This window comes from Staurois parvus, unplaced genomic scaffold (genome assembly GCF_062004578.1).
Source record: "Staurois parvus isolate SC_StPar_1 unplaced genomic scaffold, SC_StPar_1.0 ptg000465l, whole genome shotgun sequence".
NCBI classification, from domain to species: Eukaryota; Metazoa; Chordata; class Amphibia; order Anura; family Ranidae; genus Staurois; species Staurois parvus.
The window spans coordinates 1,016,771-1,033,678 of record NW_028318261.1 but is presented as its reverse complement, the minus strand read 5'-3'; the positions used below and the strand labels follow the sequence as shown (position 1 = coordinate 1,033,678).

General features: G+C 42.1%; 1 protein-coding gene across 1 annotated transcript in view; it reads left to right on the top strand.

Moving 5' to 3' along the window:
* Positions 1–16,908, top strand: part of SLC17A7 (solute carrier family 17 member 7) — a 170,204-nt gene that overhangs the window by 139,139 nt on the left and 14,157 nt on the right. The window contains exons 6-8 of the mRNA XM_089689002.1: positions 6,153–6,239; positions 8,478–8,620; positions 15,961–16,110. Of these exons, the coding sequence (XP_089545128.1) occupies positions 6,153–6,239; positions 8,478–8,620; positions 15,961–16,110 (380 nt within the window). The remainder of the gene's footprint in view (positions 1–6,152; positions 6,240–8,477; positions 8,621–15,960; positions 16,111–16,908) is intronic.

The following is a 16,908-nucleotide window of genomic DNA, read 5'->3' as shown; positions in this document are numbered from 1 at the left end:
TACCATGAATTCTCTTCAGTACCAGGAGATATTGGATGGAAACGTGATGCAGTCCGTCACACACCTGAGGCTTGGGAGACGTTGGACCTTTCAACAGGACAATGATCCCAAGCATACCTCCAAGTCCACTAGAGCATGGTTGCAGAGGAAAGGCTGGAACATTTTGGAGTGGCCATCGCAGTCACCAGACTTAAATCCGATTGAGAACCTCTGGTGGGACTTAAAGAAAGCAGTTGCAGTGCGCAAGCCTAAGAATGTGACTGAACTGGAGGCCTTTGCCCATGAAGAATGGGCGAAGATACCCGTAGATCGCTGCAAGACACTTGTGTCAAGCTATGCTTCACGTTTAAAAGCTGTTATAACTGTAAAAGGATGCTGTACTAAGTACTAAGATTGAATGTCACTTGGGGGTTGAATAAAACTGATAATGCTGTGAGCACAGAAAAGACATTTGTGGTTATTTCATTATAACTGTTATGTTATATTTGTCTGACCTACAAGTGCCTCTTTAATGTAAATGTAAGCAAGATGACTGAATGATCAAAAGCAATGTCAAACTGGCCAAAACACTCAATTTCAGTGGGGGTTGAATAATTTTGGCCACAACTGTACCACTGTCACCGCAGGCAGAGATATATAGAGGTTTAAAAACACACATTAGCGGTCTTCAGAGACAGGGATTCAGTTCAACACTTTTCAGAAAATAAGATTTATTACTAAAAAGGTCAAAATGGTGCAATAAAAGTATCTACAGAAAAAGGTGTAGCCAATATATATATATATATATATATATATATATATATATATAAATACAGAGAGCAATAACACAGCAAAGAGATAACAGAAAGAAGTTTAGGGAGGTAGAATACTTGCCGTAAGCCTTGGTTTAAGCAGCTTTCAAGTGTCAGAGCAAAAGGGTGCCTTATCTCCCAAAGTTGGTTCCTGGTGTTAAAAGGGAGAATTCTTCAACTTCAACTCAACTCACTCAACTCCCTGCTCCAAGCATAACTGTCAGGGATCCAGGTATGACCAGAGATGTGTGGACTGACACAGGGAAACAGCAGGCTTCTGGAACACAGGCGTAGTCAGGCTGGAGAGGTGGAATGGTCAGGCAGGCCGTAAGGTACTGTCAGGCACCGCCCGGCGGGATCTCTAGCAACCCACAGAACAGGATTCCCCAGGGCGCGGAGTCTAAGCCCCAGTCTGCCTTTTCACCAGAGCCCCTGATGGTGGGGATGGACTTGGCGCAGGACTGAGACCAGGTCGCGGCCCCTGAGTGCACCCAACTGTGGTAGAGGGGTCCGCTGAGGGTATGTACCGGGGGAAAACCTGATGTGAAGGGGCTGGCAGGTTTGGACAGTAGTGACTGGATCCGTGCGGGATGGATGGATGACAGTATGGAGTGTAGCGTAGTCAGACAAGCCGGGTCGGTAACGGTGGAGGCAGATCAGTACAAAGCAGCAGGCAAAGAGTAAATGGGTCACGAGCCAAGGTACAGCAACAGGAGGTCAAACAGCATAGGAGTAGGCACAAGAATAGTCAGGGACGAGCCAAGAGTCAGAGCAGGAGAAGTCAGCAGAGGTCAGGATCAGGCAGGGTCGGCAACAAATCAGATAGGCAGAGGAACAGGAACACAGGATACAAGGTACAGGGGCTCGTGGGAAACATCACCAAGGCACTGATCACAGGTCTGGTCCTGCTTAAATACACCTCCTGCAATCAGCCTCAGGTGATGGCCTGATTGCAGAAGTGAGATTCTGGCTGCTGAGAGTACCCGCTGGCCAGCCTTGGTACTGCAGTCCACAAGGCAGGTGAGTCCCACCACCATTGGCGAGTCCATTCCTGACAATAACAGTCTTTTTCTAGGAACTCAGCAGGGTGTCTCCTTGAAGCAGAGAACCAATCGCCTCATTTGGGGAGATTGTTGTAGGCAGAGACCCAAGCTAGAACCAAAATCCCTCACAGTTTATATCATGATCAATAACCTACCCTAGGTGCATGTAACAGCCTAGCCACTAGTAGATTAATAGGCAGAATCATCTGCTGAACATCTAGATATGAAACATGGCATAGTTCCCTATTTCAGCTAGAACTATATGGCTTTCTGCTCTCCTGTAGACTTCAACTACGGGGTGTAAGATAACAGGCGACTGTATTAAAGTGACCGATCTGAATATATGCCTGGTTTCCTTGTAAGTCTTTCATATCTCCAGATATAAAATTATATGGAAAAGTGGATTTTTAAATGTGAGTCTGTTGTCTAGGAGATGGAGGGAGAGAGAAGGGAGGGAGATGGAGGGAGAGTGAAGGTGGGGAGAGAAGGGGGGAGATAGAGGTAGGGGAGAAGGTGGGGAGATAAAGGTGGGGGAGAAGGGGGGGAAGAAGGGGGTGGAGATAGAAAGAGGGAGAGATGGGAGAAAGAAAGGCAGAGATGGGGAGAGTTCAGCTGTAGTGCAGAGCTTAGCGCACTCACCCAGGCTGGTCTCTGCAGGCTCAGACAGAGGAATCAATCCTGCAGGCAACATGTAGTTGGCTGCAGTGCTTCAAATTCTCCACCCACACATTTTCTTGGGCACAGCACTGGCCGGGAATTGGAGTGTAGGTGGGGCAGACAGGAGGAGCCGGTAGGAGGAGGCAGTGTACATCGATCTGTCAGTGCAGGGAAGGGGAGGGGGGAGTGTGCAGTCTGAGCTGTGTGAGCTGCCACAGACAGCTTCTTCAGCAGAAGAAATTACGGGGGCATAGCCCACCCCAGCACCCCCTAGATCTGGCCAGGGGTCTGAACAATCACCTGTTCGGTTCGCGGTCGAACATTCGAACCTAATGAAAGTTCAACCACAAACTTCTAACATAATGCAAGTATATAGGACTGGAACTTGTAAATTCAAAAGTGCCTGTTTTGAAGGCTTTTATGCAAGTTATTGGCCATAAAAGAGGTATGGGGATTTGGGTACTGCCCTGAGGGACATGAATCAGTGAAAAAAAGAATTTCAAAAAGTACCATTTTTAAAGGGGCAGTCATTTTTCATTGCTTAAAGTCAGCTTAAACTACTTGCACATCTATACAATGTATAGAACCTGCTGCAGCAGAACTGACATTTTTTTTTTTTTAATTACATTTTAATTAAAAAAAAGTGTGGCCCCCCCAATCCAAACCAGACCCTTCAGGTCTGGTAGGAAGGTTAGGAAGGACCCCACAGTAAAACATTTTAAAAACAAAGTACATGAGCTTCCCCCTAAAAGCCATACCAGGCCCTTTAGGTCTGCTAAGACTTTTAAGGGGAACCTCACCTCCCAAAAATTGGGGGTGGAGTGCATGGGGTTCCCCTAAAAGCCATACCAGACCCTTTGGGCTTGGTGGGATTTTAAGGGGAGTCCCACTAAAATGGGCGAAAAAAGCATGGGGTACCCCTAAGCTCCTACCAGACCCTTGATCCAAGCACATGCCTGGCAGGCCATGCTGCTCGTCCCCCCCCCCTCCTGAACCGTACCAGGCCACATGCCCTCAACACGGGGGGTGCTTTGGGGTAGGGGGCTTCCTCCAAAGCACCTCGTTCCCATGTTGATGGGGAAAAGGGCCTCCTCCCCACAACCTTGGGCTGTAGTTGTTGAGGTCTGCGGGGTGAATTATTGGAATCTGGAAGCCACTTTTAACTAAAGGGCCCCCAGATCCTGGCCCCCCCTTATGAATGAGTGTGCATAGTACCCCTACCCTTTCACTAAAAAAGTGCAAAAATTTGAATAAAAACACAACCATTTTTTGACTTTATTTAAAAAAAAAATGCCAAAAAAATGGTTCCATAGAATCGTAATCCATCCTCAATCACAGCATCCAGCGTTGTTATGAAGCCGCCAACTCGCAAAATAAAAAAATTAAAACGACACCTGCTGACCCATCCGCACCGACCGAGCACTCGCTGCTATCTGACATTTGCCGGTCAAATGTAAACAATTGGGCGGAGCTATTGGTAATGTCACTGCTAGCTCCACCCAATTATACTGTCATTGGCCAAATCATTGCACCTTACCTGTGGTCAGGTACATTGCTTTGGCCAATCACAATGCATTGTCAGAGCGCAGTGCATTGTGGGGCGCGACAGGCGAACAGCCCACTGAGCGCCCTTACCAATTGTGTGTTCACCAAACACACGAATGGCCGATGTTCGAGTTGAACTTACGATTGATGCATACATCAAGGACATTACTATGGTAGATCATAGATTTAATAATGGCATGCACTGTCATGATTTAGTTTTGAAAGCTAGAAAAATCCTTTCTTGTATTAAATGGAGTATAGACTCCAGAGAGAAAGGTATTATTTTACCCCTGTACAAATCATTAGTAACACATCATCTGAAATACGCAGTTCAGTTTTGGGCACCAATTCACAAAAAGAACATTGGGAAACTGGAGAAAGTGCAGAGAAGGGCAACCAAACTGACAAGAGGCATGGAGGAGCTCAGCAATGAGGAAAGATTAGAGGAACTGAATTTATTCTCTTTTGAGAGGAAGTGATTAAAGGGGAATCTGATCTACATGTATAAATACAAAAGCGGTTCATATAGTGAACTTGTAGAGTTATTCACTTTAAGGTCATTACAAAGGGAACACTCTTTGCATCTGCATGAAAAGAGATTTAACGTGCACACATAGAAAGACCTCTTCACTGTAGGAGATGTGGAAATGTGGAATAGACTCCCTAAAGAACTGGTTATGTGCAGCTCAGTAGATTATTTAAAAAAAAGAGCTGGATGCATTCATAAATGCAGAAAATATAAGTGGATGCTAACATTTATAGGTAACACCAGGGTTGGTTGATCCAGGGAATATCCAACTGCCTCTAGGGCAGTGTTTCTCAACTCCAGTCCTCATGGACCCCCAACAGGTCATGTTTTCAGGATTTCCATTATTTTGCACAGGTGATTTGATCAGTTTCACTGCCTTAGTAATTACCACAGCTGTTTCATCTGAGGGAAATCCTGAAAACATGACCTGTTGGGGGTCCATGAGGACTGGAGTTGAGAAACACTGCTCTAGGGGGATCAGGAAGGTATTGTTTCCCAGGCTGGGGTGAATTGGGTAATGCTTTACTTAAATTGCAGCTTTGGGTACATGTTCTGTCTCTCCAATCTAAGCATTGAAAGTGTGATCTCTGTAACTTACAGTTGTGATGAGATAGCGATAACTCCAATTTCAGTTGAATATCACAGGCAGTGACTTAATTCAGAAGACATCTAGTTGATCTTGTGAAGTTTATTCCATAATAATCTTACAACAATGAACATCTGATAGGTCTAAAGATCATAATGTGACCTGCTTCATGACATGAAGCTAGAAGCTGCAATGCATTTCTTGGAAAAGGAGTGGGCTATCTATACAGCATTAACTAAACCAAAGGAAAGGGAGGAGCAGAGACAAGATATAGAGAACACTTAAAGGCATATGACAGTCATGTGAAACATGACAGTACAGTATATACTGTATATATAAAGCCAAATCTTTATTTACTAATTTACTCATTTATTTTTTATTTTGTATAGTGTATGGAATGGTTGGTTGGTTATTTATTTATTTATTTATTTGTTTATCATTTATTCTGCTGTTTTTGCCCTTGGGAATGTTTCTCTTTTTTACTATAGTAATAGAGCCGATTGCCCACTACACAATAATCCTCTATTGCAGGGGTCTCCAAACTTTTCAGACAAAGGGCCAGTATATGGTCCTTCAGACTGTAGGAGGGCCAGATTAGGGACAGTGAGGATAGAAAATGTCCTGGTCACAGCATCAGTGAGAATAAACATGGCCTCAGGGTTGGTATTAGTGGGAAGAATAATACACCATCATTGGTTCTAGTTGGAAGAATAGTACACCATCATTGGTTCTAGTGGGAAGAATAGTACACCATCATTGGTTTCAATAGAGGAAGTTCTGCCCCATTGTTGGTCTCAGTGGGAGGAATAGTGCCCCAAGGGCCAGATAAATGGGGCCATATCCGGCCTTGGGACGCAGTTTGGAGACCCCTGCTCTACTGCACCAAAGAGCAATTTGAGGAGCCAGTAATTGTGTTTTTATCACATACAGTATAAGCACATGAAAAGATTTTGTAGAAGATCTGGTATTAAATGTTTCTATCTATTGTCATGGTGTTCTAGGTTCCTATGCTGGAGCTGTGGTGGCCATGCCTTTGGCTGGGGTCTTAGTACAGTATACGGGATGGAGCTCAGTGTTCTATGTCTATGGTAAGTTACAGCATCACGACAAAAAAAAACCAGGAGTGTACAATTACATACTCTGTGCTTTAAAATATAAATATATAAGGAGTCACTGAGGGTGACTTCTTGGGATTACAGGTAGGTGCCACCCATCATGTGACAAATTGTGCCCCTTTGAACCCAAATTGCATATTTTCAGACAAGGGTCACAGTTTTTTAAGTGAGGATAGGTGGAGCTAATGACTATTTCTAACTATATAAACAACACTTTTATTAGTCTGGTGTGCCATTTACATTATTGCTTTGCTGGAATGTGCACGTTCCAGTAACATGCAGTGCACACGCTGCTTACGATGATGTGAAGTGTCATTCTTTCCCAATGGCATTCCAGTGCATCTTGCTGACGAAAGTGCAGCCACCAGTGTGGTGTGCTGTCAAGGTGCAGCTCTGATTTCTGGTCCACTGAGATGTGTGCAAGCCCATTTATTTTAAATTAGCCCAACACAGTGCACATTAACACCCACAAATACATGTGCTTTAATAGACCACACTTCAGCGATTAGGTGTGACTCTAGACCAAGGGCAAACTGACCATTTGGGCATTGCCCGAAGACCTGGGGTCAGTAGGGGGCCCGGTGAGAGGCTCACTGGGCACAATTCACTAAGCGGTATCTTACCGCATCCGAGTATGCGGTAGGATACCACATAGCATTTTAAGAAAAAAAACACCTGAATGCACAAAAACACTACTAAAATACCGCATGAGTTATTTTATCAAGTCATGCTGTATTTTAGCAATGAAAACCATGCGTTAATGTTTCAGCTGTCAGTGGGGTTCCCCAATGACAGCTGAATTAAAAAGAAAGAATTGCCGGCAATTAAAAAAATAATTACAAAATGGCGTGGAGTCCCCCCTTCATTCATACCAAGCCCTTTGGATCTGGTATGGATATTGAGGGGAACCTCCATGCCAACATTAAAAAAGTGGTGTGGGGGTCCCTCCAAAATCCATACCAGACCCTTATCCAAAAATGCAGCCCAGCAGGGCCACATGCCCTCCACATGGGGGGGTGCTTTGGGGTGGAGGGGCTCCCCCCCAAAGCACCTTGTGCCCATGTTGATAGGGACAACGGCCTCTTCCCCACAACCCTGGGCTGTGGTTGTGGGGGTCTGTGGGCGGGGGGCTTATCGGAATCTGAAAGCCCCCTTTAACAAGAGGGCCCCCAGATCCCACCCCCCCCCCCTCTGTGAATGAGTATGGGGTACATGGTACCGTTATCCATTCACAAAAAAAAAGTGTAGCATAAAAAAAGACAGGAGACAGTCTTTGGCCAGTTCTTTATTAAAAGAAGAAAAATAAAAGAATGTCCCCCAAAGTAGATCCAACGTCAATCACGATCGCTCGTTCCCCCCCCCCCCCCCTTTCCTGACCTGACGGGCTGCATGCTTGGATAAGGGTCTGGTACGGATCTTGGGGGGGACCCCATGCCATGTTTTTTTATTTTGGCGTGGGGGTTCCCCTCAAAACCCATATCAGACCCAAAGGGCTTGGTATGAATGGAGGGGGATCCCATGACGTTGTTTTATTATTTTTTTAAATGATTTTTAATGCCCTTTCTATGCAGCTGAGCTGCAATATGTAGGCGGGGTGTTGTATGGGTGTGGCTTTGTGCAGGCAGAGACATAGGGGGCCCCATTATCTCTTATTGCCCGGGGGCCCCATGAGTTGTCAGTCCACCCCTGCTCTAGACTGAATATAATGTTTGTACAGACACATTTTAGAGTTGCTATCTAACTCTCTTTAAAACAAAAGTGATAAAACATGGAGACGTGAATAATTGCAGAAATATACTGAAAATATTTTTGCCTATACAATAGATGCACTTTCAGCGTCACAAGAAAAGCTATAGAATTGTATTCTGGTCTGGATCTGTGTAACGTTTTAAGGTGGCCACTCAGCTCTCAATGTGATAACCCCACCTATATACACTTTCAAATATTCATAGGTAATTGTCAGCGTAAAAATTTTGACAGGCCACTATTAGGAAAAATGGTTATTTCCCTGTTTTTGATTTTTCCTTTCTTTTATTTGATGATGGTCTATCCTTATTCCAAGAGAAAAGTAGTAGGAGAAAAATCTACAGAGCGCATAGGATCACAAGCTGTTAGTATACCAACCTGTATTTTTAAGTGTCTCTATTGTAAATGTCCAGCTACCATAATGGATCAATAGATATTTTAAAGAAATCATTTTCTGATCCACAGGGAGCTTTGGTATTTTCTGGTACATGTTCTGGATTCTTGTCTCCTATGAGAGTCCAGCACAACATCCCACAATATCAGAAGAAGAGAGAAGATACATTGAGGAGAGTATTGGAGAAAGCACAGGTTTCATGAACCCATTGGCGGTAAGCTACATTTTCTTTTTCTATTATGCTAAAGGAAAGCAACAGTAGGCAATACCTTTCATGTGGCTGAATATAATTTTAGGAACAAGTTTTTGAAAACACTTTGTTTCCTTTTTCAGGCATGCTTTTATGGAAATAACTGTAAAATCATACCTAAAAAACACCAATCAGCCATAAGAGGGGATGTGTGTTTTTTCTTTTTTTTTTGTTAACTTTTTTGTCTGAGTATAGATCTATGCTTGTTTGAAGCTTTTTACTGTTAGCTGGTTCACTACCTTTGCTGGAAGTTTATTCCAGCTTTCTGAGATTAGTTTTGAGCTTTCCTCCAGTTAGTCTAAGGTCATATCCTCGTGTTCTTTATTTTGGTTTCATGGTGAAAATACTGCCCTCCTGAACCATATTTATCCCCTTGATGTATTTAAAGGTTTCAGTCTTGTCTCCCCTTTCACTTCTTTCCTCCAGAATGTACATGTTATGTTCCTGAAGTCACTCTTCATGTTTTATCCCCCAGAACTTTCACCATTTTTGTTACCCATCTCTGGACTCATTCTATCTTATCAATATCTTTTTGTAAGTGGGGCCTCCAGATCAGGACACAGTATTCTAAATGAGGTCTAACTAAAGATCTATATAGGGGAATGAGGATCTTCTTCCTCCTGCTGGTGACCCCTCTAGTGATGCATCCTAAAATTCTATTTGCTTTCCCCACTGCCTGGCCACGTTGTTTGCTCATTTTGCAATCATCTGAAATAAGTACCCCAAGTCCTTTTCCTCTAAAGTGCTGGCCAGCACTGTACCCCTAATGTTGTACTCTCTCAAGGGATTCTTTTCCCTAGGTGCATTATTTTAGATTTAGAAACATTGAACTGCAATTTCCACTTTCTTTTACTAATCTTCCAGTAGTACCAAATCATGTTACATGTTACAGACACCTCCAGATCTGCCCTCAGTAAAGCCATGCTGCTTTGGATCCAGCAAGTTCTGTGTTTTTAAGTGATCCTTCTTTTCAGGTGTGATTCCATTAACTTGACTACAACTGATGTTAAAATCACTGGCCTGTAATTGCCAGCTTCTAACTTGCTACCCTTCTTGTGGATAGGCACAATGTTAGCTGTAAGCCAGTCATGGGAAACTTCTCCTCTTAGAAGAGATTGATTAAAAAGATAATTTAATGGTCTAACAACTGTACCTTGAAGTTCTTTTATTACTCTGGGATGAATACCATCAGGGCCCATTGTTACATAGTTACATAGTTACTCTGGCTGAAAAAAAGACAAACGTCCATCTAGTTCAACCTTAAAAAAAAGTTATAGTCCTATACGCACAGTTCATCCAGGGGAAGATAAAAAAAAATCCCCAGCAAAGCATGATCCAATTTGCTCGTGCAGGGGAAAAAAGTCCTTCCTGATCCCTCAAGAGGCAATCGGATATTACCTGGATCAACTTTTCCTGTAAATATTAGTATCCAGATATATTATGTGCATCTAAGAGAGAATCAAGGCCTTTTTTAAAGAAATATACTGAGCTGGCCAGAACCAAATCTTGAGGGAGTCTATTCCACATTTTCACAGCTTTTACTGTGCAGAAACGTTTCCGTATTTGGAGATTAAATGTCTTTTCTTCCAGATGTAAAGAGTGCCCCCTTGTTCTTTGTGACGACCTCAGGATGAATAACTCTGAGTTCACTATATGAACCACTGATGTATTTATATATGTTGATCATATCCCCCCTTAATCTCCTCTTCTCAAGAGAGAATAAATTCAATTCCTTTAATCTTTCCTCATAGCTGAGCTCCTCCATGCCGCTTATCAGTTTGGTTCTCCAGTTCCTCAATATTCTTTTTGTGAATTGATGCCCAAAACTGAACTGCATATTCCAGATGAGGTTTTACTAATAATTTGTACAGGGGTAATATGATATCTCTCTCTCTTTGGAGTCTATGCCACTTTTAACCACTTGCCCTCCTGAGGATTTACCCCTCTTCCTGACCAGGTAATTTTTTTGTGTTACGTCGCTGTGTTACTTTAACTGACAATTGCACGGTCATGCAATGCTGCATCCAAATGAAATTTACGTCCTTTTTTTCCCACAAATTGAGCTTTCTTTTGATGGTATGTAATTGCCTGTGCGGTTTTTATTTTTTGCGCTATACAAAAAAAAAGACTGGAAATTTTGAGAAAAAAAAACAATATTTTTTACTTTTTGTTATTAAAAATGCCCAGTAAAAAATTTTAAAAAATCGAATTTTGTCATAAATTTAGGCAAAAATGTATTCTGCTATGTCTTTGCTAAAAAAATCCCAATACGTGTAAATTAATTGGTTTATGTGAAAGTTATAGCGTTTACAAATGGCGGTAAAGATTCTGGAATTTTTAAATTTTTTTCTACTAATAATGACAGCGATTAGGGACTTATAGCAGGACTGAGGGACTGCGGCGGACGTTCTGACAATGGGAGGAACTGACTTAGTATCACTGACATCCCCAGTAACACCAATACAGTGATCAGTGCTTAAAAAAAGCACTGACACTGTACTAATGGCACTGGGCAGGAAGGGGTTAACATGAGGGGTGATCAAAGGGTTAACTGTGTGCAGGGAGTGTTTTACTGGGGGGGCGGTGTCTGTGTGCTTCACTGTAATCACACTGCTCTGGATGGCTGTGCTATGCACAGCCACCCAGAGCAGTGTGTCCAAACTGACAGGGAGATGCTCGGTAATCACTGGGCGCCGGCAGGTAATCACCCGATTGACAGCCGCAGACACGAATGGCGGCACAGATAGGGCGCATCTGTGGCTCACATGTGCCCCCTCCCGGAAATGCAAACTCACGTATATCTGCTTTAGGGTGGCTGGAAAGCGTTTAACACAAGAGAGGATTTTGCTCACTTTAGAAACCGCAGCTTGGCATGACATTATGATCTACTAGAACTCCCAGATCCTTCTCCACCATTGGTTCCACCAGTTATACCCCCTCTAGTATGTATGATGCATGCATATTCTTAGCCCCAAGTGCATAACCTTACATTTATCAACATTAAACCTCATTTGCCACATAGTTGCCCAATTAAACAGTGCATTGAGGTTGGCTTGTAAATTGGAGACATCCTGTAAGGACGTTATTCCACTGCACAGCTTGGTGTCATCTGCAAAGACTGAAATGGTATTTTTAATCCCAGACCCTATATCATTTATGAATATATTAAAAAGTAAGGGTCCCAACACTGAACCTTGGGGTACACCACTGAGAACCCTAGAACATTCAGAGTATGAATCATTAGCCACTACTTTCTGAATACGATCTTTTAGCCAGTTTTCTTTCCATTTACATACGGATTTTTCCAAGCCTGTAGACTTTACCTTACACATTAGCCATGTGTGGGGAACTGTGTCAAATGCTTTTTTGCCACGTCCACCGCCACTCCTCTGTCCAAGGTTTTGATCTCCTCTTCATAAAAAGAAATCAGATTTGTTTGACAATTTCTGTCTTTCACGAATCCATGCTGTCTGTTGCTTAACTTCCCTGGTGTTATTCCCGAGTGTAGCTCGGGGTAAAGTTTCAGCACCACAAGTGGTATCCCCGGGCTACACTTGGGAATACCTTGCACAGCACTGCTCCGGGATCTCTTATGCACTTACCTTGTCCTGCGCTCCCTCGATGTCCCTTCTGCAGTGTCCCCTGTAATGTCCTCCGGCCGATGCCGGCATCTGTCTTCTGGGTTCCGTCCCATGCGATGTCGGGACGTACAGGGGACGGAACTGGTGGGAAATTTGAAAGTTGTAAAAGTGACATTCACTAAATTCACTAAAATCACATAGTAAAACATTACTGTATCAAACCATTTCACATACATTTTGTCCCGAGTGCTTTGTCCTGTGCCCTGCCTGCATTTTTACTGTTCTTTCTGCCTGTAAACTGAGAAACGTCCATGGCATCCAAAAAGTGTCCCTTTAGGTCAAAAGCGGCTTTAGACCAGATAGAGAACAGCGATAGTAAATTAGAACCACTTGCAGAATTGAGTGATAATGATTCGTGGGGAAATTTGTCATCAGACACTGAAAACGTTTTGCGACTTTTGCTCAGGGATGTGCGAACATGGTGCTATATTTCAAATTTCAGTGTTTTTGGTTTGATTATATTATTTAATTACATTTATTATTATATTATTATTTTTTATGATTATTTATTAAATTATAATTTATGATTTCGTGTTTCAAATTTTAACATACCCGGGATGTTTATTAGACTCTTGTTCGGACAGATTTCACTGAGTTATTCCTAAAAATTACAGGTCTACAATAAAAAAAAAATACATATTTCCATGCAAAAAAAGTACCACTTAGAGCACAGAAATATGGACATAATCAGACCGCTAGGGAGGTTAAAATATTTTTTTTCAAGCAAGAACTCATCTATGTGGTCTTTTTTTAAACTCTCCAGTATCTTCCCAACTATAGAAGTTAAACTAACACGTCTATAATTACTTGGTAAAGATTTTGATCCCTTTTTAAATATAGGCACCACATTGGCCTTACGCTAATCCAGTGGTACTATGCCAGTCATTAAAGAGTCCCTAAAAATTAGAAACAATGGCTTTGAAATGACAGAGCTCAATTTTTTAAGGACCTGTGGGTGTGTGCCATCCAGTCCAGGTGCTTTACTCACCTTTATTCTGTCTAAATATTTCTGGATCATATCAATTGTCAGCCAATGTGGATCATCTGGGGCTGTGTCAATACCATGCCCATTATGGACAAGAGCTTCCTCATGCTCCTTTGTATACACAGAGCTGAAAAAGGTATTTAATAAATTTGCCTTCTTTGTTCCCAATCACCCGCTCTAGATTATTTTGTAAAGGGCCTACATGCTCAGACCTCACCTTTTTGCTGTTAATATATTTGAAGAACTTTTTAAGGTTTGTCATGATATTTTTTGCAATCTTTATTTCGTTTTCAATTTTTGGTTTCCTTTTTACATATTCTGTTATATTCTTTGTTGTGCTTAAAGGATGATAGCATATTTTATAAAAGCTCTTTTCTTATTATTTATAGCTTTTTAACTTTGGCCATAAAGCTACATAGGCTTGATTTTTAGTCCTTTAAACTTGTTGCCCATGGTAATATATTTTGCAGTGTGTTCACATACAGTCTTTTTGAAGAACTCCCATTTCTGTGTTGTGTTCATCAATGCCAATATTTCCTCCCAGTCTAAGTCTTGGAGAGCAGCTTTTATCCTTGGAAAATTAGCTCTCCTAAAGTTGAGTGTTTTTATTTTTCCCGTTTGTGCTTGTTGTTTCTTGTAACAATAAATGAAATCATGTCATGGTCACTGCTACCTAGATGTTCTTTTATATGGACATTAGTAATAAGCTCTGCATGGTTTGAGATTACCAGGTCCTGCAGAGCATCATTCCTAGTTGGGGGCCTCTATGAACTATACCATAAAATTTGCTTTATTAATCTTTAACTGAGCCAGTTTCTCTGCTACTACTGTCTCCAGAAATCCTAAAAATGAACTATCATTACTAGAACCAATATGATTTTCCAACTTTTTATTGTTAGTATAATTTATTTCTGAGAAGACTGAACAAAAGTAATTGTTTAAGTGGTTTGCTACATCCAGCTCTCCCTTAACATAAGTGTTGTGCCCAGTTTTCATTTTAGTGATCCCATTGTATTTTTTCTTTCTATCACTAATGTAACTGTTAGATTTTAACTTACCACTTCATAAAAGCTTACTATGTACCAGGGCTGTAGATAATGTTTTTCATGGGGAAGGGGGTCAACTTTAGGTCACCCAACCTGTGTATGAAGCAGTGAATTGTACATGTTGCCAAAGAACTCTAACAGTGGAAGGGGCTTAAACCTTGCTGCGTATCACACAAATCACAGGGGTCAGTAGTGTTTAAGAAATAGAGTGCAGGGCTCAGTAGTGTATAATGCATAGATTGCAGAGATCTAGTGTTGCATATCGCACAAAGTACAGGGTACAGGTGTGCATAATGTACAGAATACATATTGCACACAGGGAAGGGGGCAAGAGTGAATAACACACAGATTACAGGGGTCAGGACTCAGGGGTGCATAACACACAGAATGCAGGAGTCAGGTATAAGTAACACACAGAATGCAGGGGTCAGGAGAGCAGACACAGACAGCAGAGGTCAAGAGTGTTAATGTGTAGAGTACAGAAGTCAGGAGCAAGTAAAGCAGAGAGTACAGTGGCCAGGAGTGCACTAGACACAGAAAGCAGGGAAAGGAGTATGTAAAGTACAGATTACAGAGGTCAGGAGTGTGTAACATACATAGTTCAGAGATGCACAAGTCAGCAGACAGAGTACAGGAAACAATTACCTACCGCCCCAAATCAAAATTTCCCTCTAGTGCAATCTCCCTCCCCACACCAGTATAGATTCCACAGCACAGCTCTCCTCCCCCAAGTACAGCTCTCCGCCTTTGGTACAGCTCTCCCCTCAAGTACAGTCCTTTCACCTCCAGTACAGACCCTTCCCCTCCATAAAACACGCTTAATAGAAAAGGACAGTTCAGAGTAAGGTCATCCCTCAGCTGGTTCATGTGACTGGAACTAGGGAGGAGCAGCCTCCTTGACTCTGAATATACAGGCAGCGGAGCTGCTCCTGCTTCAGGTGCCCAGAATAGTTGTCAGCACTAGCTGCTGCTCTGCACCTTTGCTGTTCTGGGGAGGGGGGGGTGGTGGTTGGAGCCCCCCTATCTCACTCATATCTGTGGTCTTGCTATGTATGCTGGACACTATCCCTGTTTCATGAACCCATGTTGATTCTCTGTTATTGCATCATTCTCCCTAATGCTACAGTCATGATTATTAAACCCCTCCTTTTCTTTAGTAAAAACTAAGGAGAATAGTTTATTTAATACTATTAATATATATATAGAATTCTTTGGTATTTTTTTTACTCTCCTCTGCTATGTGTCTCTCATGGTCTATCTTAGCTGTCCTTTTCTTTTGCATTTCTCGTGGTGTTGGAATTGCCTGCTTGCAAACTGTATGCATGTGCAGTTCAGTGTACATTCTTGGAATGCCTTGGTGCCAGGATGGAATAACTCCTGTGTGCATGCACAGGAGTTGCCTTATTCTGGGCTAGTCAGTCATTGAACCAGGATTAAGACTGAACGAAGATGAAAGTGCTCACTAAGGAATGGCATTACCATCAGAATCAGCGGTAGTATTGCTTGTGCTAGTCTTGGAAGGATGCATATATAGTACATCAAGTTACAAATGTAAATATACTGTATGCATATTTGGAGAATGTAGTTAAACTAAGTTTATATAATGTTATATATTCAATAATCTCTTTGCAGAAATTTAAGGCACCTTGGCGGAAATTTTTCACCTCTATGCCAGTGTACGCAATCATCGTTGCCAATTTTTGCCGCAGTTGGACATTCTATCTCTTGCTCATTAGCCAGCCAGCCTATTTTGAGGAAGTGTTTGGCTTTGAGATCAGTAAGGTATGGTGTTCTTTCTGGAGGTACTATATTATTAACTTTCTAAATCGAGTTGGGATCAATATTCTCTGTAAATAAATAATTTTGTTGTCATGTGGTTTTGAATAAAACCTTAGTAAAGAACATTAAAGCCATAAAACACAGCCTAAAAGCAAGTTTAACAGGGTTAGCTGAGGATATTATTGATAAAACTTCTATCAACAAGTAATCAAGTGATATACTTCCTCCTACAGCATTGCAACTTGTGGTGATGTAATTTTGAGTTGTTGAAATATACTAAAACAAATTTATACATTTGTGGTAAACATCATACACCCCTTAGGTCAATGTCTAAAGTGCCAGGATCCAAGGTAGATATTGAACTGTGACTTCAATAAAGCACTTCATTCTCAGAAAGTACATGTAATTGCAGAAGAAACAGAGCAGCCTCTGCTTGTGTTAGCTAAGCCCAGCCCATTTACAGTCATGTGATTCTAGCTAGCCAATATGGCTTCACATCTAGAGAGTTGCTTATGCTGTCCTTGTTGATCTCAGTTTAGGAGACATACTGCAGTGTAAATTATTGTAGACTGAGCGCTACAGAAAGCAAATTAACAAGTGTTTATACTGACTTGGATCTAGGCGACGGTCCACTTATCAACAGGGGTGGGTAACTTCAGCCCCCCCAGCTGTTGTGGAACTACATGTCCCATGAAGCATTGCAAGATGACAGCAGCATAATGGGAAGACTGACCATTGCAAGCCTGACTCCCAGAGGCAGAGGCAGGATGGGACTTGCAGTTCTACAACAGCTGGAGGGAT